Source organism: Corvus cornix, chromosome 2 (genome assembly GCF_000738735.6).
Source record: "Corvus cornix cornix isolate S_Up_H32 chromosome 2, ASM73873v5, whole genome shotgun sequence".
In the NCBI taxonomy this organism is placed as follows: Eukaryota; Metazoa; Chordata; class Aves; order Passeriformes; family Corvidae; genus Corvus; species Corvus cornix.
In genome coordinates, this window is record NC_046333.1 from 117,674,861 (window position 1) to 117,700,294 (window position 25,434).

General features: G+C 39.3%; 1 protein-coding gene across 3 annotated transcripts in view; it reads left to right on the top strand.

The window, feature by feature from the left end:
* The window catches only part of NKAIN3 (sodium/potassium transporting ATPase interacting 3), a 391,690-nt gene that overhangs the window by 253,011 nt on the left and 113,245 nt on the right, over positions 1-25,434 (top strand). For all 3 annotated transcript variants that reach the window (XM_039549430.1, XM_039549431.1, XM_039549432.1), the window contains one exon: positions 13,828-14,025. In XM_039549430.1, the coding sequence (XP_039405364.1) occupies positions 13,828-14,025 (198 nt within the window). The remainder of the gene's footprint in view (positions 1-13,827; positions 14,026-25,434) is intronic.

Here is a 25,434-nt window from a genome sequence, read left to right on the forward strand (position 1 = left end):
TATTGCTTTTCTTACTGGCCCTAATCCAGCAAATATATGTCGATCCCTCCTGTCAATGGGATGCTTGTTGAAATTAAATAATGTGCATGCATGCTTGTCAAATCAACTCTGTAGCTTTGTAGACTTCTCAGGCTTTCAGCTGTCTCCTGGAGTCACACTGACATCATTTATCACTGCTTCTAAAACCTGTTTTAAAAAAGAGAAACAGTTGCAAAGTGAAAATTCTAGTGATATTAGTAATTACTATTATATATTGTAAAGTTTAATGATTTCCCAAATGTATTGGAATTTGCAGATACTCTTTAGCTTGTGGAAAAAATGCCTGATATTGACAATATTTTTATTTACTTTCCTCAGGCAAACTGAAAATTCTTTATATATAGGTATATATATATATATATGTTTGAGGAAACTCTTTATATCATAGTCTTGATTTTGTTTTCAGTAAATATATAAACTGATGTCAATATTACTTGTCCTTGTGCAGTTGTGTCCTGCTGTCATTCACAACTCAGTCTATCTAAAAATTGTTCATCTTCTCTTTGTGTGTTGATATTATTTCAAATTTGAGAGTGAAATGAAACTATAATTTCCAATATTAATATGCTCTTATATCATTGTTGTGGTCTCATTTTGTTCTTATTTTTTAGAGGAGAATGTATTAAAAATTATCATTAAAAAATGATGAAGGATTGCAGACAAGTCTGTGACGTTAAAGAGTGAATGGATCATTAGGCTTCCCTGTTACTTTATTAATCTCTTAAAGTGACCAGATTTATAGAACATCTGTTAACAGGACCATTAAGTAATCCACCTAGACCTGAAGTTAATTAACAGAGCCTTTTATAGTTGCCTCTTGAATTAAAAATATATTTCTGGGGATCTTATTCAACTGTGTTGATTAAAGAAGCTTCTGTGAGAAATTTGTTCAAAATTAGGAAAAAAAAAATTAGACTTATCACCTTGCTGATTTTCTTTGTCATGACAAACATGGAATTGTCCATAAGTTACTGGACACTGTCAAATACTTTTATTTAATCTCTTCAAAAGAATTTGAGAAGTTTGATTATTACAATTATAGACTTACCCATGGAGAGGCAATATCAGAGAAAAAAGGATCCTTGTTCCTCAAATAGTCCTCTGAAAACCTGAAAATTACTGGAGAGAACATATAAAAACTCTCTTTCGTGTGAACGTCTTTGAGATTTATTGAGGTTTGGAGGTGGATTAGGCTGCAAATTAAATTAATCTGATTAAGATCAGGGTACAATGCACTGCTGAAGGAGATGGGAAACGCTGCCTTTTTTGACCATGGTTGGCATTTGTTCTTGGGAAAGCACTGTTGAGTCATTATTTCGTACAGATAAATGTGAAGTATAAACATATGCATACTGTGTATACATAAATAAAGTACACTCTGTGCATTTATTTTTATATTTACATAAATTTATTAAATGTTTCAGGGAACCTAAAATGTGGACTAATGCCTGTCAGTATGCAATGAATAATTAAATGAATTGTATTAACTGACTTCTGCTGCAGCAGATTCTCTTTTCCGTAACATAGGTACTTCACTTCTGCTAGGAAAGGGAGGATTTCAAATTTCATCTGACCTTAAAGTTTCTTTAGGGACTGTCTTTGCTGTTTAAAAAAAATGTTAACAAATTCTTTCTGGAGACTGTCATTGCTTCAGCAGAATGCAAATGAAGGCTGTGATGAAAGGATTGCTCTGCTGAAGCCAAGGTCATTGGCAAACCACCACAAATATTGAAGGACTGGCAAAAATATGATGACCCGCTATCACAGAGAAGAAATACAGAAACAAAATTGTTGTGAAGAAGTGTATGTTTCTGAGAGCATCTTGTGCTTCTTTGAAATGAAAGCAGCAAGTAAACAACCCCTTGCAGCTCAGTAACTTCTGCTGCTTATTGCTTCTTGTCTCATTTTGTATTCTGAGTCTTCAGAAGAGCTGTGGTAGTGTGTACTCTCACTTCTCGGCAGTCTGTTAGTGGCAGACAGTCTTATCCAATGAGCTGTGTAGGAGTTCATTTAAAAGATGGAGTGAATTAGCACATCTTTCTGGTTTGCACACACTCTAAAACAAAAATTTGGATCTTACAAAATTTCCATGGATCATGGAGTTTGATTTATATATTAATATTCCTTATACTTCTTTTAAGGTATTTAAGGTATTAAGGTATTCCTTATTACCTCTTTTAAGCTTTTAGGGTGCACTTGGGTCATGGTCTTTATTGAAACATTAAAAACAGTTGGCCCTTTGCTATACCCTGATGGATCCATGATTGTCCAAGATGGGGGACTATGGTGTGTGATGCCCGCTGTGATCTGAACTGGTGATAGAGAAGCCTCCCTTCTAGACTTCAGGACCCAGCTTTAAGAAAAACAGCAAACAGTGCAAATTACAGCACAGACTGGAGTGCCTAGCAGCAGGGTTCATGAGTTTTGAAGTCTTTCTCTTCAGCTCACTTTCTCATAATAAGACAAACGTCTTATTGTAATTTCATGTCCCTGGGAAAGAAGACTTTAGCAAAAATGCTGAATATAAGCAGACTTGCCATAAGAGTTGCCAGTATCATGAACAATTGCATTGCTTTGAGCAAGCAGAGAACACAACAGCAGTTGCTTAAACTGGCCTATTAATCTTTAAAAGTGTTCCTGGGTGCAGGTAGGAGCTTCCTGGCTAGTCTCTGTTACAGTACAGATACTGCAACATGCATATCAATCAACGAGACCCGTGGAAAGAAATATATATATGGACTGATTCTTGATGGATGTTTCAGAGATGTTTATTTCTCCAGCCACATGGCCGGGGCTCTGCCGAGGAACTGAGGCAATCACGGGACCCGAGGGTCCTTGCCCGCGCAGGGAACACAAACCAACCAATGGGAACGAGGCTGAGCAGGGGCAGGGAAACCCCGTGTGTCCCCTCAGGGCCCCTCTCCCAGGGCTAGATGGCAGGGGGACGGCCCCAACATTTCACCTGTTTATTTTTAACAAAAAGAGATTTAAAACTTAACATTGAAAACAACTGGATAAACATAACAAGGACAGTTTTAAAACCAAACAAGCCATCCTCCTGAGTCTTTAAATGTCCAAACAGATTCTGTGGAACATCTTAAGGCTGACAGAAGGGAGACGTGACTCTCTGGGCATGCTTTGTGGGGAAACTGAAGCAGGAGAGGGTTTAATTTCTTCCCTCCCCCTTTTCATCCCTCCCTCAGCATTGGAGAGGAGTTGTAGGGAAAGGGAATTGTATAGGGAAGCCATGGGGTGAAAAACGGATTAGGAGTAAACTGCGGATGGGGTAAACTTGGGAAAGGGTTCATATTGGGTATAGGGTAAAAGGGGAAAGTAGGTTCTGGGTAGGGAAAGTGCTGGGATGGATATTGTTTATAATTTTGTGCATAACAGCTGCCTTTGACTGGAATACCTCCAGGCCCAGTAACATTTGCTGCTTGTAAACCCTTCTTTCCTTGCACTATATCAAATTGTACAACTTCCCCATCTCCTACACTTTGCAGGTAATTTTTAGGGTTATTCCTTTTAATGGCAGTTCTGTGGATGAATAAATCTTCCCCTGTATCATCTCGTGTTATAAATCCATAGTTGTTTTTGACATTGTCCTGCGTGGCTGCTGCCTCGCCGACTCCAATGTCTTGGCCGGGCCCCTGCATTGCGGCTGCTCCGCGCCCTCCGAGCGGTGCTGCTCTGGCGTGTCTGGGCTCTGCGTGGCCCTGCGTTGCCATCGCCACCGGCCCCCGCCCATGCGCCGCCCCTCTCGGTCGGGCGTTCACGGGGCTCGCTCCACCACGCGCTGCGCGGGGCTGGGCAGGCACTGCTGGGTTGCCCTGCTCCCGCTGCGCCTCGCTCCGCTGCCGACACTGCGGCTCGCTTGGCTCTGCCCGTGCACGGGAACTGCCTCGCTGCTGCTCGCAGAGCGCTCGGTCCACGTGGCCTGGGTCGCACGGACACTGAGGCAGGCTTCCCTTTGCCAAGACACAGCTGACATTGTTCAATAGTCTCGGTAATTAAATAATATTCATGAAAATATTCTTCCATTGGCATATATTTTGACTCAAAAATTAACTGTGTCCAAACGGTATTCCAAAAGTCTTAGGTAAGAATTAAATCCCAAGAGACGTAGAAAAAGTTCTGAAACAACCATGCCAGGAAGTGTTTCAGTTCCTTCTGAGCTTGAATTAAGCTAAAATTTACAAATCATTCTTCAAGAATCTTTTCAAGTTTAAGATAAATATCCATATGCGGCTCGGAGACCCAAGAGTCTTTCCATGGTTCCTCCATAATTTAGAGAGAATACCCAAACCAAGGCGAGAAGAGAGAGATCTAGCGCAGTTTTTACTCACGAATTTTCTGTCCTTAGGGATCGGTGTCTTGCCATCAATTTTCCACCATCTGCACCATTTGTTACAGATACTGCAACATGATGTATCAGACAACAAGGCCCATGGAAAAGAAATATATATGGACCGATTCTTGATAGATGTTTCAGAGATGTTTATTTCCCCAGCCACATGGCCGGGGCTCTGCCGAGGAACTGAGGCAATCACGGGACCCGAGGGTCCTTGCCCACGCAGGGAACACAAACCAACCAATGGGGAACGAGGCTGAGCAGGGGCAGGGAAACCCCGTGTGTCCCCTCAGGGCCCCTCTCCCAGGACCACATGGCAGGGGGAGGGCCCCAACAAGTCTCAAAAGAGGAAGTTATATTTCTAAACATTTTCAGAAAAATTTTCAGAAATTTTAACATTCAAGTGGATTTTCAAAAGTCTTTTTACGGTGCTTTTTAGTGTCATCAGAGGCTGGGACAGACCTTTAAACTTAGGACCCAGTCTCTTGTGTGTTTATTTCCAGCATAGAATTTATCTCCTTGATAAGAAGAGATGTTATGGTATTCCTCTCTTTGAGACAGAGCACAGAACCCACCAGAAATGAAGAGAAATTTTAAAATTAATCATACTATTGCTGCAACATTATATTCTTAATCATGCCTTTATCCCCGTGCTTTGTCTTTGTTCACAACCACTGTAAACAAAATATGGTTACTTGGATAATAACAAAGTTAAATCCTGTTTTGGCTAGAGGCTACATTGCATCTGTTCCTCCTATGGGATTATGGAGCTTTTTGGAAAAAAAACTGTGTCCTCTCTTTTCATGCATTTCCCAGTGACTTTAGAACTAAAACTCCATGCAAAGTTTGTAATACTAAGGTGTCCATGGTGAAAGACAAAGGACTATAAAGAATTAATACTTTTAGTATGATCAAGCCAAGCCAGACCTGTCCATTTTAACTGTAGAAATACAGTTCTTATCAACAGTGCAGGAGTCTTCTCCATTTCATTAAGCAGTGTATTTGTTTAATGCTTAGAGACTGTAAACATAGTGAGGTACTCAGGCCCATGAGTCTGATCTTGTCTTCTTTAATGAGTAATATTAAATAAGAACAATTAATAAGAATACTTTAATAAGAAATATTTGTAAATATTATGAAATGGTGTGGGAAAAGTTTGCTATAACTGTTGTGGGAGCTTGTCTTTGAGGCATCAAATTTTAATTTTGTGATATTTCAAATGTATGTGTGACTCCATAGGGATCTCTGCAATTTTGCTCAGCAACAGCAACAATAACAACAAAGCTAAAATGTTCTTGCTGAGCCTTGAAATTGTTTTATGTTATAAACTCCTTTTTCAAATGCTTGTCATTTATGAACCTTTTGGACAGAATTTTTTATGGCCCATAATTGTAGTGTTTTCCCATTTTTGTATACTAAGACTTTTCAAGATTTTTTTAACCTTTCCCATCTCTCTGGCCTGAGTTTTCCTACAGCATTCATATAGGTGGCTGTATATGGCTTGCCAAAGATGTTTCTAATTCTTCACTGTGTTACATTTCAGTCCTGCCTTGCTTCTTTATTTCAGCCAAAATCAGGTATGGCTTGAGTGAGGAACACACCAATCTGCACAAACCCTTGGCTTTGTACAAACCCTTGTCATATTCCCAGTCTTCAAAACTCAAAGCAATTCCCACAGTTTGGCATCACTCCAAATCTGTGGATCTTTCATACTTCTGGATCATCAGAGGGAATAGGTGAGAGTAATTTTCAAACCAAGTACTTGGCTTAATCACGTGTCAAGGACTCCACCGGAGCACAACAGCTCTTCTGGGCAGTTGTGACTTCTTTGTGCTGGTGAATTTCCTATGACAAGTGGTAAGACTCGTATTGATCTAATCGCCCTGTCTCATGCTGTTTTTTCCTTGCATGTTGGAGCTTTTTCCTGCCATACTCTGTTATATCTCTGGGCTGTATCTCAGACAGAGAGACTTCCACAAAGGGAGTTGAAACAAGGAAAAGACATGGAGCCAGGACTTGAGCATGGGTCTGAATATTGCCAAAGATCAGAGCTCATCTTCAGGGGCAACAAGTTTCAAAAACAGCCCCTTGCTGGTTCTCATAATTTGTTCTTGCAACTGATACTACCACTGCATGAAGAAGACAGCAGTATGCTTCTCTTGTTGACTTCTTGCCTTCTGGCTTCCTTAAAGACATTCTGCTGCATTCCACTTTTGTAGTAAGTTTGGTAAATCTAATTTTAAAATTGCTTGCTTTGCAAAACAGTATACAGATCTCTGAGCATGTAGCAAATTAAACAGTGCAGGGAAACTATTTTTATAACATAGGTAGATCATCTGCCTGACTTCCAAATAAGTTTCCAAAAGTATTATGTTCACTTTTAAAAAATAAGATAAAATCTGACAGCACTCTCTATAGCCCAAGGAATGAAAGTAGTAAAAGAAGGAGAGGCCAGTACTTGCTAAGCTTAACTCTTTTTTTTTTTTTTTTTTTTGGAAGGTTGCAGATATGGAGGCTAGACTGTTGGGAAATGGTTAAAAAGGATTGTAGACAGATTTGAAAAAAAAAAAAAGTAGAGTAAATCAATGTAACTTTCTAACAGTAATTATGCTTGATATGGAAATCTTTCCCTTTAGTCATGGTCTGATGCCATGATTACAGTCTTTGAACCTCTAATCTTTGTAAGTGAGAACCATGAGCCTCTAATCACACCAAGCAGACATTACTTTACCTCTGTACCTCTTTTAACCACTGTCAGCCTGTGATGCTGGGGTCACATCATGGTCTGTGTCTGAAGACTTTGATACTGTGAATTTTCTCTTTTAGTGGTAATTAATTTAGGTGTATCACATGATTCCTCTGGTTTAGTGTGCATTGCTAGCACAGAGATGAATTTGCTAAGTCTAGTCTGCCATGCAGTTCAGACTGATGAATAGTCCCAATGGAGTCAACCCATAAGTGTCAATTTAAGAATACTCTTCATGTCATTTATTCAGCAGGGTGCTCAGGATGAGGTGAAGATACTGACTGTTATATCTTGAGCAGCCCAGAATCAACATAGTTCTTCATCTTATCCCATTAGCAGTTGAGCAGGCTACCACAATCACTGAGTGGGCTACCTTCAACCTCTAGCTCATGGAATAGGTAAAAGCCATCATTTTTAAATTAAAAACAAACAGGAAAAAAAAAAGAGTCAATATTCAAAAATTGTCATCCCAATAAAGACAATGTGGGAGCTAGTGACACAAATTTCCCTATTTGGAAATGGGAAATGGCCTTGGTCTTCTTCGGTATTGTCTGCCCAGGCCTTCAAAACTGTTTGTTCAGCATAGTGAGAGGAGATGGAATGTAACTGGTCACACACAAAGCAAGCTGGAATCAGAACCTGTTGTTTCAGGTAACAGCAGGGTGGAAAATTAAGGTTATGCTGCCAGTGGGGGTCTTTGGCTGATAGCTGATGGTCATGTTTCCAAGTACTTCTACAATTAGAGCAGATTTCATTAATGCTGGGACACATGATTTATATCTTGTGAGGAGTAATGTCTCCTTGAGATTAGATACTAAGGAATGTGTGTGTCCCTTGTCCCTGCCAACACCCCTGCATCTTAATTACAAACATAATTGGGTGTAGGGAATTACAAGGAAGTGTGCTATTCCTTTCCTAGCATTATGCATATAAACTTTTATTCCCTGTTGACCAGGTGTTTGATTGAAAATCTTTTCTCCTCACTGCTTAAACAAAATATGTGTAACAAGTCAGAACAGAGCATCCTTGTTACACTTAGGAAATGGAATGGGAATATTTAATGCCTCAGCCTAATGTTCATTTATAATAAGCATTATAGTATGTATCAATAAAACAAAAGTGTTAGGAAGCGCTAGGTACCACACAAGCAACAAAAAAGTCAAGATCTCTAACATTATGCTTTGCCAGGCCTTTGTGCTCTTGCACTTTTCTATAAAATTGCAAGTGTTGACTGTTGTTTTGTGAACGAAAAAAGTGCTTCTTCACCATCCTGCTCAACACACTGTTCTTGTTATAGTTTTCTGTTACAGTGCAGATACTGCAGCATGCGCATCAAACGGTGAGGCCCATGGAAAAGAAATATATATGGACCGATTCTTGGTAGATGTTTCAGAGAGATGTTTATTTCTCCAGCCACATGGCCGGGGCTCTGCCGAGGAACTGAGGCAATCACGGGACCCGAGGGTCCTTCTGCCCGCACAGGGGAACACAAACCAACCAATGGGGAACGAGGCTGAGCAGGGGCAGGGAAACCCCGTGTGTCCCCTCAGGGCCCCTCTCCCAGGGCTACATGGCAGGGGGAGGGCCCCAACATTTCACCTGTTTATTTTTAACAAAAAGAGATTTAAAACTTAACATTGAAAACAACTGGATAAACATGAGATAACAAGGACAGTTTCAAAACAAAACAAAGCAAGCCACCCTCCTGAGTCTTTAAATGTCCAAACAGATTCTCTGGAACATCTTAAGGCTGACAGAAGGGAGACAGGACTCTCTGGGCATGCTTTGTGGGGAAACTGAGGCAGGAGAGGGTTTCTTCCATTTGTACCTGTTGGAACTCTAAACAACACTAGTTAATTTCTTCCCTCCCCCTCTTCATCCCCCACTCGGCATTGGAAAGGGATTTTTGGGGAAACAGTTGGTAAAGGCATGGTTTTGTGAGGGAAACCATGTGTGAAAAAACGAATTGGGAATACACTGGGGGTAATAGGATATAGGGTAAAAGGGAAAGGTGGGATTAGGAAAGGGAGACTGTAGGTGGGGCTTATAATAGAGATATTGTCTAACATGACTACGATTTTTTGCATATATACTGCCTTTTACAGAAACATCATCAGGCCCAGTGACTTCTGCTGCTTTTAACCCTTTTCTACCTTGCACAATTTTGAACTCCAGCACCTCTCCATCTCCCAAGCTTAGGATGCATTTTTCAGGGTTATTCTTTTTAATAGCAGTTCTATGAATGAATATGTCTTCCTGGTTGTCACATCTCATTATAAAACCATAATTTTGTTTAACATTATACCATTTTACTATTCCTAAAACCTTGGCCATGATGATTTTTTCCTTTTTCCGAGTGGCTGCTGTTTTCTGTCTTGCTGCGTTTTTGCGTTCTCTTTCGTTTTCACTCGCTCCCGTGTTGAAATTGCCAGGGCTGCTGGGGCCATTGGGGCTGCTCGTGCCTGCGTGCTCTTCCCAGGGTCGCATTCGGGACCGCGCTGGGCCACGCCGCTCAGCTCCCTGCGCGCCGCTGCCTCTGCTCTCAGCTGCGCTGCCTCTGCCTGGCGCCGCGCCCACGTCTCGGCCGGGCCCCCAAGAGGTGGCCCCCCCATGCCCTGCTCCAGCGCGCATTTCGGCTGGGCACGGCTCTGCTCCACCGCCACTGCTGCCAGCCGCCACCCGTGCACCACCCCTCTCTGTCGGGCGTTCACGGGGCTCGCTGTTTTCCTAAGAGTGTATTTTTAAATACTAACAAGGAATGAAAGAAATATAAAATAACATGTCATAAAGCAGAAGCATACACTCAAAGAACAAATACCTGTGGTGGTAATCATGTCACAGCGTAATATTTGTTTGTTATGAAAGGCGATCTTGGTGAATTGGGTTTTCTCCCTGGAGTTTCAGTGTCTTTTTTTTGTTTTCTTTAAAATGGGTGATTTTAGTTAGTCTTAAATTCTCATTAAGTTTTGTGTTGTTTTTATAGACACTGTGAGTAAATTTTACACAAATAAATGAAAGGAACATCATCCTGTTACTACTCTGTAACATCTTATACTATGATTTGTTAAACTTTACCTAGACTCACCACCTAAATAATTGAATCCAAAAAATCACAGAATGCTTTGTATCAGAAGGTACTTCAAAGATTATCTAGACCAACCTCTCTGCAATGGGCAGGGACATCTTACACTAGATCAGGTTGCTCAAAGCCCTGCCCAATAGAAAACGTCCACTTGAAACCAAATGTAGAATTTAAGCAGATGTAATGAAATTAAACATTATCTCCAAGCACTTAGTATTACTCAGACTCACAGGGATTACATCTCACCTTAAAAGAATGTATGTGCCATAGCAATGATTTCCAATAATAATCAAAATTAATCCTTGGGCTGACAGCCAACACAAATCCTATATATAGTTTAAAGGCTTGAAAAGTCATAGACCATAAAGTGGGACTCTACATCAGTAAAGTATGATTATGGGCTGATCCTATATTCAGGAGCAAACTTCTTACCAAAGATTGGAGTATTGCTTTAGTGCTGACTAAAGAAGGGAGGAGTAGGGGATGGGATTTCACTTCCCTGTGTCACTTCCCTAAGTCACACAATTTTCCTGGAAGATCTGTTGCCTGTGTTCTGCCTCCTCTCCGTTTATGGTGTCTATCTGAGAGATTACCAGCTGAGGAAGTACAGTTTACCTGCTGATATATGGAATTAAAGTCTAGATATATGCTCAGAAGAGACCAATTTTCCATCCATGATTGAAATTTCAACTGTTAAATGAATCCCAACTGGATTAGTTAGAAGGACGACTTGGTTTCTCTTGTACAGAGCCTGAAATTGAGTCTCTTGCTTTGCAGCAGCATTTTTTTTCTGAGAAATAAGCATTTTTATTTGTCACCTGCTGATGATTAAACTTTTTTTACATTTTTTTTAATAATTGCCAGTGAAATTGGAAGATAGTAAACGATCCATTGAAAAACTTCAAGCATCTGCTTGTACTTTCTGAAAGATTTGTAACTTGCATTGAACACAGAAGTGAAAATAAGCCACTTGGGCAGCAGCTTTTCCACCATGCTCAGGGTTTCCAAGCTGTGAATTTACAAATACCGAAACACTCTCAGGAATTCACTGACATTTAAAGTCTGTACATCCCAGCAAAGAGTCTTTGAATTTTCTACGGTTCTGTAAAGCCATAGTAAATGGCTATAAAGATACAGGTTAATTTTTTTAATGCTTGGTGCATTTGACTCACTTTATGGATTAAGAATCTTCAAGTAGTTAGAGAGAAGTGTTTCAGCTGCTAGGAAAAAAAAAATTGTTTTTTCTTGTTGTCAGGCTTTCTTTTATTGATTGGCAGTTTAACATTTATCAGCTCGAACAGCTTATGGCTGCCATTTTGTGAAGTGATATTTCAGAGGTCAAGCTCACGCACCAAATGGTTTTGTTTGCATTTCGAAAACTGATCCTTGCTGGACCATCATTATCTGCTTTTACCCGCTTTGAGAGCTCAGAATGTAATACACAAAGTGAAAAGTAATTATGGAAATCTCATCTTACAACCTTTATCCAGAATTTCTGAATAAGAATTTATTTTTAAAATGTAGTAAGTGCTGTCATGATATTTCTTTGGGATTTTTTTGCTGTTTTCTTCTTACCTGAATCACCAGCAGCCTTGAAACATGAACATGACCATCAAGTAAGCAATTTTTTTTAATCACCCCAAGAGCCAAACATAACAGTTTCCCAGAAATGAAGGATCTTATTTATGAGGTGTTTGTACTGTTTGCATGCCAAAATCTTACATTTTTCATTTGTTGGCAAAATTTATCAAGCTGTTTCCTTGTGGAATTTTGTCACTGGCTGTGAACTAGCAAAGTACAAACACTGTAATAGGGTATAATTTTTAAAACAGCAAGACAAAAACCAGTAAAGGACAAATAGACCCACAAGAGCAAAGAAAGTTGTGACACCAACACTATGGACATCACAACTTACTCCCACAGTTGTGATAACAAAGTGTTACCTTGCAATATTTGATACACACTAACCCACCAATCCATATTGCTTCTCAACAAAGAGCTTCTGAGATAGGTTAGATTGAATATGTGTGCGCTGCTTGACAACTGGCATTTCTTAGAATTGACAATTTTTAAAAGCATTTGATAACACTGTGCAATCTCCAGCATTGTTGTACAAAGAAAGCCTTGGCTGTTCCCTGAGACTATATTTATAATTATATTTTCATTAAACTGAGTTGCCTGTCAGCTTCTGATTTCACGAGTTGTTTTCATGTTGCAGCTGAAAATTTTCTAAACCGGTATCAGGGATTGACATGCAAAGTCAAAAGAGAAATGCCTCATCAACTGGAAATAATGCTCTAGCAAGCCTGCATTTAAAGAGTAAAGAAGTTGTGGAGAAAAAACCAGCAGATCACAAAGGCACATTTCTTACTGATAACTAGAATATAGTTAGGATGGCAGGATTTAATTCCTTTGTTAATTTTCAGGTGTGGCCAGAATAAAGGCAATTAACAAAGGAAAATAAAAAGTGTACTACTTCTGCAACTGGAATCTGCTCTGAATATCCCTTTGGTCAGGATGGAAGTAAATGGCCACAGACAGGACATATTTGTGGGATGCAAAGGGCAGATTGGTGTCACTAGAAATACTCACAAACTGTCATGTATGGAAGCCAGGGGTATTTTGTGGGCATATGGCTCACAATTTGCAGACATTTTTTACTTGAAGTTGAGAATGGGAAACATAGAAACGTAAATCTGAATTAATTGTTTAAAGTATCAATATAACTCAGCTCTCATTTATCTCCGGTGAGGAGGGTTGGGGTTTTTTTGCATTTAAATGGCATCCATTCAACTTCAGTGTATTTCACTTATGCATGACCTAAAGACCCAAATCTGTTGTTAATTCAAATGAATTTTCCTTTTTGTACTTCATGGGTAAGCTCTTAGAAAATCTGTAGCACATTAGTAGGTTTGCCATTTTCACCGCTCCAAGTGGAACTGGGAAGACGTTTACTAAAATGCACAGACATTATACATCCTGTGTGGGTTACAATGCAACTAGTACTCATCAGGGTAGGTTTAGTATCTGATCAGGAAGATAATTTGAGTGAAGAGAACTTACTGCTTTTATTTTAAACCCAGATCAGTTCACGAAAGTAGGTTCTTTCATTAAACTGACAAGTCGGTAATCTGGATGAGGGGCAGAGGGAAGAACAGAGAGAAGGATGCTTGACTGGAGACATCTTCTCATTTGAATCTGATTATGGAAATCATCAAATAAGATGTAAATTTGATTTAGATTGTCTCCAATAATGTGGGGTAAAACTGGCTCTGTTGTCTGTTAAAAAGAAATGAATTAGTTCTTAAATTACATTCTAATCAAGTAACAGCAAAATTCCAAGGGAACATGTGTTTTGTACAGTACCTGGTATGATGGTTCTTATGCCAGGCAGAAGTTCCTCTGCACAACTACAAAATAATCAATGAATGTTTGCAATTTCCTCTCTCCACTTCAACATCCTACCTTCATGCTAAAATTACTGGGGTGAGGATTAAGGATAATTATCTCATTGCCCTTATAAAATTGAGAAGATCTTTTATTTCCCCTTTCTTTACCTTAAATAACAGAAAGTCAGAGGTGTTCACGCGTTTTCCCTCCCTCTCCTAGGAAACAGATCTCATGACCTTTAACATCTCAATGCACCGCTCCTGGTGGCGGGAACACGGGCCCGGCTGCATACGGAGGGTGGTGCGTCCTTCTTCCCCTGGCATCCTAGAGGATTACTCCTATGTCTCCGTGACAGGCTGCATCATCGATTTCCAGTACCTAGAGGTCATTCACAGCGCTATCCAAATACTCCTCTCTGTAAGTTCACGTTTCTTTTCCTACTGGGATTCCATCAGTCCTTTCACACACAGCCTGCTGCTGTTGCATGTCCTGGAAAGGGGATGTAGTAGGTGATAGATAGCTACAGAGATTTTTAATTGTGTTTTGAATTAGAGAATTATATATACCTTATTAAAATGTGCACTGTTGTTATCTTTCCTTATATCTCTTAAAGCTCTATACAGACATAGTACCCATTCTGGCCATTGCTGGGATAGGTGGAAATTAACTTGAGTCCTTGGCTCTCATTCATTGAGACATGTAGAGCAAAGGAAAGCAGACTTGTCTGAAAAAATTTGCCTAAACCTTTCTGAAGTTCACAATCAATTACGCCATTTATTTAGCCCTGATTGTAAATATATTTTACATGATACATAGCTAAGTTTCTTCCCAGACTCAGATATGGATTAGTCCTTGAAAAAGGTCAGAAAAATATTAGGAATTAAAGTGTGCATTTATATTTAACCATGTTATTTTTTCTCTCCTTGAACTCTGCATTATCAGAATACTCTACCTCCACTGTCCACATTTGTTGCAACACCAGTCAAAAATGCAATTACAAGAAGTCATTAAAAAAGGCTGCAGTGCAGGGAAGTGCTGGGACTCAATGAGTTTCTTTGGGAGCAACAGCCCAGTCTTGGCCACAGTTTTTCCTCAGTCTGTTGGCTGCTTCTGCTTGTGATTAACAGGTTGTTTGGCATGAACTGTGTGTGATCTCCTAGAAGTGGTAGCTTTCTCTTCATAGCTGTGTGTAGTGCATTGCAACTGGCTGACCCCAAGTGGTCACACATAGGATCGATCACCCCAGATGTCCAGACCTATTTTGAGGACATAAATGCTTGTGGCTCATGGTCCTAACCATGGCTACCAAGGCTTGTTGGACAGTGGGAGAAGAGGTGTGGTCTGCAGTCCACACCTGCTAGTCAGGTGAACTACTTGGTCTGAGCAGCCGGAAGGGATGCATATTTCTGGTCTGTTTGGTACTTCAAGGTGTTTAACTATCAAACTGGTACATACTACCACTTGCAAAGTAAAAGGGATCTTCAGAATAAATCTCACTCATGAGTTTAAAATCATTTTTAAATTTCAATTTTTACTTTTTTTCAGCATTAGCATATTTCTCTTTTAAAAGAAAAGAAATCAGTATATGTGGTTACATCTATCATTCTGTCCAGTTGTCTGAAAGTTCAAGATAATTCCTCTGCAGTACTGAATGCCTTTTGTAAGATGCCAAGTGCTTTTTCCTTGCTACTGCTTTTAGTTGGACTTGGATAAACTTGTACATCTGTGATTAATGAACTTCTACTTGATGATCCAGGTCTGAAGTAGTGCACTTGGTTTGTACACCTGTAACATCACCTGCACCTACACAGGATATGTGTCTTATCCTGGTCTATCAGCTTCTCAGGCATCAGTGACATCACAAGACCTACACAAGCCTTTTCCCAACCATCCTTCAGTCAGGCAGCAAAGACTTCGAGTCAGGATCTTTTCCAGGAAAGACAAAATTACTTCTCTTGAGGCCCAGCCTTGTATATGCCAACATAAATTATAACCTTACTGTGAAAGTGGGCCTTCCAGAAGAGTTCTGCACATTCAGGCTTAACTGCATGCACCTTCCTTATTTTTGTGTGGCCCTGATGCTCAAAGCAGGTGCTTCTCCCTTGAGTTCATTTGCAGCAGACTTCCCTCACAATGCAGTGTCATTCACTCTGCATCAGTGAGCCTATACAAAGGATAATGAAGTGTGGTTAGTTTAAAAGGAGAAAACCATAAATATTTTAAACATTTCCTCACTTCTATAAGAAAAAAATGTATATGTTAAAATTTTTTCTAGTATTCTTTGTGATTATCAACAGATTTGGAGTTCGATACAACTGGTTGTTGATCACAGGAACTGTTTTCTTCTGCACTTATTAGTGCAGTATGGTTCTGTCAAATGACAGGAACACAAATACTAATATTAGAATAATAGAATAAACACAATTAATATAAACAAACTAAGCAAATATGAAAATGAAAAAATATAGAAATTCTGTAATAGTTATAAAGCATAAGATGTAACTGTCCTTCCCTTTCTGAAGAAGTGACTGATTGCCATTCTGGGTTAAATAAAAATTCTAATTCAGTTGAAAATTTGAAATGTTCCAGTAACTTATAAGGCATGACTGTGAACTAAATAGTTGTCAGTTTCAGATACTGCTTTGATTGATATACACAATGCTAAAATTAAAATACTGTATGCAAAGTAAGGTTTTCCTCCAGTTTTACTACCTTGCTACCCCATCTGTGACATGTTATGATTAACATACCATGAGTCTTTACTTCAGTATCCCTTCCACATTGCAGTTTAGGCTTGTTTCATGTACTGTCACACAGGACAGAAATCACCACCTGGATTATCAAATAATTTGCAGTTTCCTCCCATCTTCTGAGCACTACTGACTTGAGGAAGTTCCCATCCATTTTGGATGCATAGCTGCTTTCCTCATTGGGGTACCAATTTCAGTTGTTAGTTAAAAGGTCCTTTAGGTTGTCTTTTCAGAGGACTGAGGAGCTGTAGACCATAAGATCATTCTTTTTACCTTTTCCTGGTAGCTAGTCCCAAAAGCAGACTATTCCTTTTTGGACATTACAACCTACTTAATTTTCATAACATTTTTATGTAGCAATAGTAGTGTAACAAAGCATTTTACAGTGTAACAAAAAACTTTATTGGCATAACAAATCATTTTATCATGCTAACCCTTGTCCAAATGACTGGGAATGCAAACACTTCCATTTGGTAGAGAATTAGAGCCTCTGAAAGAAGAAATACCTCCAGGGGTAAGTACTGGATACCTGTCGAGATACATAACTCACTAGCAGCATTATTGAAAGGTGACTTTTTATTTTTATTTTTTAACTGGTATAAAGATTTTTATATGCACAGAATGCTGCAGCTGTGACTGCATTAAACCCTGCTTCAGGGAATAGGTTTGACAGTCATTTATTTAATTTTAACATGGTAAAGCTATTTTTTTATCTGCTTTGTAGTTGTTTCTAAAAAATATTTTTATTGGTGAAACAGTACCTTTGTATCTCATCCTGCTGCTGGGTGCCTATTCAAGTGAATGGTAGCTGAAAGATGTTAAACATTTCTTTCAATTGGGGGAGAATCAAGAGAAGTTTCAGACAATAGGATGCAATTAATAGTAAATAATAATTACAGTTAAATTTTGTGTTTAAACTCTATATTTATTTGATGTAGTGCATAATATATATATTATTTTGATGAATAAATTCTTCTGCACAACACCTTTAAAATGCAAGGCAGATCATCATTACAGAAACCTATTTTCAGAAAACAAATTAATAATACAATCAAAATGGCGACAGCTTAGCATCTTTGAGAAAGACACTTCATACAATTTTTTTAGTTATTTGAAAATAGATAATGCACACTGAGAGGATTAAATGCCAGGTACACACTGGCTTCAATAGCTTGAGCATTGAAAAGTTCTCCAAGTTATTGCAGGGAGATTTGTATTAGACCCAGAGCCTAATATGACTTTAACACTGTGCAGCAGAAAGCCCCAAGCCAGAGTTCACTGTGCTAACTCTGGAATTAGCAGCCACATGACTTCACCAGTGCTGAAGAAGCAAAATTAATAAATTTTGGCAGAGCAACGGGCTGTCACAACTAGATGCTTCTGGGCCAGGAGATGTTACTTTCTTACAATGCTGCGTTACACAAGGTGAAGTTAACTTTCTTTCCATTCTCATCACAGCATAGAAGGATAACCTATAATCTAGACCACTGAAGGAAGGTGGGAAGCAAAGAAAGTGATAACCCTAAGCCTAAAAACATGAAAAACACTGAAGCTCTTCAGCATGTTTATGCTGACCAAATTCAGGATATTTTGAAGGAAGCTACTGGTTTGCTTTGCAGAGGTCCAGCTGTTGCCTTTCATAAGCATCAATTATTGTAACCCTCAGGCTTCCTGCTGGACCTACAGAGAAGGAACAGACAGAAAAAAACCCCCAAACTCTCTCTTGCAGAGTCACCTATAAATCCAGACAAAGATGTGATATAGAGTGTCGCAGCGGGGATTACTGCAACAAGCATATTTCAAACCAGGAGTCCCGTGGAAATGAAGTATATATGGACAGATTCGTGGTAGATGTTTCAGAGATGTTTATTTCTCCAGCCGCATGGCCGGGGCTCTGCTCAGCAACTCCGCAGTCACGGGACCCAAGAGTCCCTGGTGTTATCAGGGAACCCAAACCAACCAATGGGGAATGAAGCTGACCAGGGGCAGGGAAATCCTGTGCCTCCCCCCCAGGGCCCCTCTCCCAGGGCTCCATGGCAGGGGGAAGGGACCCCAACAATAGAGAGATTAAGAATATTGAAATTTTTCCATAGTGAAGTAAAAAGCAGTGAGCATATCCATGGGAATAGCTTATCAATGGGGAATAGCTTATCACATACACTACGAAGCACAAAACATACACTAGAATAGAAAAATACATTACTTTCTACAGAATGTAATGAAGCTGTAATATCAGAAGTATAAGAAAAAGCACTCCTGGTAGCCACTTTGGAAACTGGATACTGTGGTCACTGTGAGCAGAGTCACTATCTGCTAAAGTGTATGTCCTAAAAAGATGTATTCCCAGTGCTTCTTTGAACTCCTGAATTTATAAATGTTGTACACCTTCCCTAAGAGGCAACAGGCTTCTAAAGCAGCTTTCAATATAGTGTCTGAATGCTCAGTAACATGTCTACCACTAGTAGAAAAATTGCAACCTCTGTATCACAAAATCACAAAGAAGGGTTGAGATGGGAAGGGACCTCTGGAGGTCATCTGATCCAACCCCCCTCACACTCAGCTGGGTCCACCTAAAGCAGCCTTCCCAGGACTGTGTCCAAACAGCTTTTGATTATCTCAAGGAGAGAGACTCCACAATCTCTCTGAGCAACCTGTGCCTGGGCTTGATAACCCTCACACTGAAAAAGTGTTTTCTGGTGTTCAGAGGGAGCCTCCTGTGTTCCAGTTTGTACCCAGACCCAGCGCTGCAGGTGAGGCCTCAGCAGTGCTGAGCAGAGAGGCAGGATCACCTCCCTTCATCTGCTGGCACAACTTTGCCTAATGCAGCCCAGGGTATCAGTTGCCTTCTATGAGGCAAGGACACACTGCTGACACATTTTCAGCCTGATACTCACCATGAACCCCAAGTCTTTTTCTGCCGAAATCCTTTCCCCCAAACTGGGTGGCCCCTACTATAGTTCAATGGATGAGGTTGCTCTTCCCAAGGTGCAGGACTTTGCTCTTCCCCTTGTTGAACTTCATGAGGTATGTTATGCTAAAAAAAAAAAAAAAAGAGTTCTAGCTCTTACCTCATTTTCTATAAAAATGGTCCCTATCTGCCCAAAAGATTCATAATTATTGACATAAATTGATGCTAAACACTTTTTAAAATCTACTTGTTAGTATTCTTAATCTTGTCATCCATACATTTGTAGGATTATCCTGTTTTAATTAACCAAGTATGATGATTTCAAATATTTTGAATTTTCATTATTATTATTATTCATAATAATACAATAACCTGTGTCATAAAGATCATTGCATTCTCCTGTTTGTGAGGATTCTATTCCTCTTACTTTTTCTGCACAGTTCTCTGATGTTCTTAATCTCTGTTGTTCTCTCCAGTATACAAGCATCACATCTATAGGGAAATGATAAGCAAGGATCTGACTTAATTTCTGAATATCTGTCACTAGTCAGTGCCTCATACTGACTCCATGCAATTGTCTCACTTTGTGAATTATTTCTGCCCTGCTGTCTTCAAAGAATCTACCAAATGTTGATTATTTGACGTAAGAATTAATTATGACATTTGGTAGGCTTAACTGCTTTTTTTTTAATCAAAGAAAAATAGAATTTAATTTAAAAAGATATTTAACACAACAGGCATTAAAATAGAGGTTATGAGTCTTGTGTAAATAATTAATCAGGGGAAACACTGTGACTACTGAGCTATACACTGGGATCACAGGCAGCGCTGGAGTGGCTTAATGTATTTCAGGTCATTGACCAAGCTTTTACTACTGACCCATAAATCTGAATGCTTTTTTGGTTGATTTGCATGGCTCGTCCTCTATCCCTGATGTTAAGATTACCTTCTCTATGCCATTGGGAAAGTTCCAGGAATTGCTCCAAAAGAGGTTGCAAAGCAGCTTTTGCCCCTGCCAGAGCTGCAGGTTGGTTCATGTTCATTTAAATGTAACAAAAGGTCTAATGATATCAATATATAATGTGGCTCCTCTGGGGCGCTGCAGCAGGCCCTTTTTTCCTGTTAGTTATGGCACTGCTATTTTTATAATTGGATAGAAAAGGATGCTAGGAAGCATATCATATATGTTCTCCAAAGAAAATCCCTGTAGGGGCTGACACCAGTGCTCAGGCAAGGTCCTTGCTTTCTTTACGTTTCCTCGAGTGACAAGTGATTGATTAAGAAAGCCAGTCAACATCATGTAAGAGAAAAGCATGAGGTAATTTAGAGTTAAGGGCTATAGGAATGACACATGAGTAAAACATAGTTGTCCTGAAGGTATTCCATATTTTCTTTAATTTTAGTTTGCACCCTTCCCACATTTTTTGTTCAGAAAACAGGTGATGTCTTCTTTCTCATAATAAACAATCGTAAAGTGGTGTGGAAAATTAACTTCTTTCATTGTCTGCAGAGCTGAGCTTCAACATTACTCCAAAAAAGTGTATGAAAGATATGCCTGTTCTTCATCACAACCATCACAATCATCATCATCATCATCACAACAACGATAAAACCAGTAATAGCCAGGAACACTTGTCTCTTGGCCATGTGAATAGACAGTTATGGTGAACTGTTGGCTTCTCACAGATTTATTAGTAAGTTTGGTGAGATCACCAGATTATTGAAAATCAGAAGAATTTTTTTAGCCTGAGCAATGTTACAGAGGAGTTGTCAGTCTCTGAAACAGACTGCAAGCAAGCTACAGAGGCTTGTGCAAGCCTATGGCTTTCAACATTACTTCCAGTGCTTTATTGTAGCTGTGTCATTGTATTTGCATCAGGAGCTGTGTCTTGTGCAATTCTTCCACTGACTGTAGTATTGGTTCAGGGATGCATACAGCCCACTTCACCTTTGCCATTAACAAGCCTTCAGTGTTAAAAAACAAGAGAATATATATACCAAGAGAAAGAGAAATAGTGAGAGACTGTATCTGCACTAACATTCTAGAAATGGCCTTGTCCTTTCTTGTTAAATTTGGTTAGACCTCTTTATTCATGGTAGTGCGTAGGTAGTAAAATACACAAGTACATTTGTCTAAATACTAGGCTGGGTCAATAAACCAACTGTGTGAGACAGGATCAAGATAAATCTGTGGTTTTTCATCTCCGTTGTCAATCCAGGGATGCCTGCTTTCCAAGCAGCTCATTTAAAAGGAACTGAAAACACTGATATTATAGCTATTTGCATTCTCATTCATTCATTAATTGTTATGATATGGATTTGTGAAAAAGACTTGGCCAACTACTGCACCAGAGATGGCTGAGGTTGAGGGGATAGCAGACAACAGTTCAAGCATTAACAGCATAGTAGTGCCCTCACCTTGATAGTTAATCTACATGGGAACTTAGTTGTTCTAGATATTCTGTAGTACTTGATACAGAGTTGTTTGACATTTTACATGAGAATTACTGTGACAATTCTTCTATTGTCAAAAATGTTAGTGAGGTTCTGTGCAGGTATTCTGAAATACTTTTATTTATGCAAAAGTATTTATAGTAAAAAGAGAAATCAATTTTTTTAGTTTAACCTTTATGGAGCTCATTAATATTTTGTTGCAAATTATGCAGAAGAACTGGAAGTAAATGGGAGATTTGGAAAATAGCTTGTTTTCCTCCCTTCAACCTCTGCCCATAATTGCCACACCCATGGCAGAAACAGTGTAATAGACTAAATGTCTGCAACATATTTCTTGCAATTCTCAGATAGATACTTTCATTCCTATTCATTTCCTTCATTTAACTTCATTTCTGAAGTTAACGTGGACTAGTACTGAGCAGGGAACTTCAGCAGCCCAGTGCACAGCAAACATGGTGACCACAGATTCCAATACAAGTGAGTATCTGCGCAAATAAGCAGGAGAGGTGGTGAAAGAGGTAAAGGCAGGCTAAAGTGCCTCAGCAAACTTGTATGTCTACATGCTATCTTTAGAGCTGAGCAGAATGCTGAATGTTGCACTAGGAATTTGGACATTATTAGAGAATAGAGTGAAAAGTGTAACAGAGATTGCCAATCTAAACATCTTTTTAGAGAACACGGAAATCAAACATTTTTCATTAAGAAAAGTGAAAGCAGTGTTTGCTTTGAACTTTAGGGATATTTTCTTGACTATATTATTGGCAGCCTGTAACCCTTTGATGAGCTACTGGGACAACAAAGATCCTGGAAATTCAGAAAGCCAGAGTATATTGTTTCTTAAGATATTTGTCTTCGTGCCTCTCAGGACACTCACAAGCTTTCAGCAGTTTGTGAGAATCAGTGCATGATAGTTTACTTGGAAGGTGGAATAAAATTTCTACCTTTCTGCCAAGCTGCAGTTCTGCATTGCCAGGAGTGTGTTGCATCAGGTCTGCTCCAGCTGTGAAATTGATAAACCAACCAAGGAAATTAACTCCTCTAGGCTAGGAGTTCACTGGGTGATTGACAGCTCTGGATAAGCTTGACTTTGCTGCAATTTTTTTATTATTATTTCCAAAGAACACAGTTCTCTAATTGATTTTTACATGCAGATATGATTTTAAGTAAAGGTGTTTTACTATTTTACTGATTCCTTAGTCTGCACATGTAGTGTAAAAGGCACAGGCAAACCAGAGGTGAGCCTCCCACTGCAGTCTCACTGAGCCTGACAGCAATAGATGCGTGTTCACTCATGCTCAGCAGCATGATTCTTTCTGCATATTGTAGTTCATAATCATGTGCCCAGACTTTCTTATATGGGGGAAAATATCCACTGATTAAAACCCATCTCTGTGTGAGCTTCTACTGACAGGACATTTTTCTTTTAATCATGTACTAAATCCACAGCCTAGCTTCTTCCATTAAAATTTGTTGCCTGAATGTGACCTGACTGCAGAAAGAATTCTTCTTTTCTCTCAAATGCAGTCCCCAGTGATTTGCAATCCTCTCTGTTTTTTCCTAAGGAAATAGGAGAAGCCAGGGGAAGGATTTCACTGAACAAGCAGTGAAGCCACCTATACTCCTCAAGATTTGAGGAAATTATTTGATTTTCACTGAGGAAGGAAGTCAAGGTGCATATGCTCATAGAATTACTTGGTCTCAGAACTACTCACAGAAAGACAGACAAGGTTTTCTAGGAAAATATATTTTGATACAGGAAGATTGCAGTGCAGACTAAGTTTTAAATGCCCTGTGTTCTGCAAATGTTGCCTTCATAGCTTTTGTAGCTAAATCTTCTGGTCCAAATTCTCTGAAAATCTGCCTGTGACCATTCTTTCTTTACTATCTAGTTTTATGGAAACTGTTAAAAAATGTAACTGTTTCCTTTCTGTTCTTCAAAGCAGAGCAGGGAATCCCACCAGAAGGTGTGAGGTCTAGCCCAGGATGTGGTTTCCCCTGTTGCAGCCATGTTGGTGACATGCTTGACTGCAGGGCATGGTGGACTTGTTAAGGGACTGTTCCATCCTTTGCTATAAATACTCAGTTAGCTCCTCTCAGCTGTCCCGTGGAAGATACTGGCCATGTAAACAGTCCAGTTCATGCAAAATCCTTGGACACATTGTGTAGGGAGAGGCACCGAGCTGCAGCAGTGATGCTGCTGTTCTTCTGCTGCTTCTGGGCGTGCCAAAGGAGATGGCTGCCACAACACTTCATTCACCGAATAGGTGTGTGAATAGCTCCATGGGAGGGGAAGGAAAGCAGGGAGGGATAATAGCCCACGAGACAAGGTACCAGAGAGCAGCGTTTGGGTGCCACTGCAACACACCAAGAGAGGCTAATAAAAAGTTTGTACATGAGTGCAGTCAAGATGCATGTTGATAAAAACCTAAGAAGTGATGCTTTACAAGATCACAGTAGTAATTTACACAGAGTTACCTAATGAATTTGCCTTTTTTTTTTGACTGAATTTTTCAGTGGTTGCCTAACTTGCCTAAGGGTGTAAGCATTTTTAATACCTTTTATAAAACAAAAGAAGTGAGTCTTGTCATTGAAAGAAAAGCAACAAACACAGATGAGAAGGACAGGTTGTGTAAGGTTGTGTCTAGGAATAAGTAACTATAAGGATTTTTGTGTTCTCTGAAGGTTCAGAATAGGTAGACGCTGAGTGAAATGGATGCTTGAGGCATTTTTTTGCTGTAGTTTGATTATGATCTAAATAGGTAAGATTGCTAGTGGTCTTGAAAGGGACATTGATGTAAATTACTTTCTTTGGTGTCAGTAACTATTCCGAAAGGACAAAATCATCTTAAAGTAGAAGTCTGAGAAACAAATTTCATTTCTTCTCACCCATGTAGAAGGTTTCAGTTGAAACAATTGTCCCCAGGGAAGGAGAAGAATGATGAAAAATGGTGTTGTTCCATAAAGCTGATTTTAGTCTGAAAATAATAATTGAATAAATCAGGTGTTGCAAAAGACATCTGCTGGATCTGTCTGAATCTATGATATAAGTAAAGATTTTTCAAAAAATCATTCTTAGTGATGTGGAACTTTTCTAGCTTAACTTTCCACATCCTCCTATGTAAATTAATGCTATGTAGATTAATTGATAATCATTGTGAATGACAGTAAAAAGTGGTGGGTAATTAAACACCCTCTTAAAAGAACATGATCATTTCCATTTTTACTTGTGATTTATTTATTTTTATCTTGTTTCTTAACTTATAATGTACCTGATATCTTTGCACGCATACATGCATAATATAAAAATACTGTATTTTAATAGTGAATTAAAATATAAAGATCAACTTAGAAAACTAAAGATACATCCTGGTCAATTATACCAGACAGCTGCAGTGTTTATTCAAGTAATATGCTGATTCCCAGAAAGGGATTTCAAGAGTCAAGTCCTTTGGGTGTTTGAAATATCCTTGTCATTGCCTGGAGGTTTTTCTTACAAATTTCATCATCTTGGTAGCTCTTATCACTAATGGCCAGGGACTGCCAAGTTCCCCTCCCTGGATACTGATTTTTTACTTAGGCAAGCAGGAGATAACTGGCAAGACCCAAGTGTTTCAATATTACTTCTTCTCTCTTTCCTTTTCCTGGGGCCATGATTCTGCCAGTAACCTCACATAAAGATGCTCTCCCCAAACCAGCCCACAGAGGAGCTGAGTC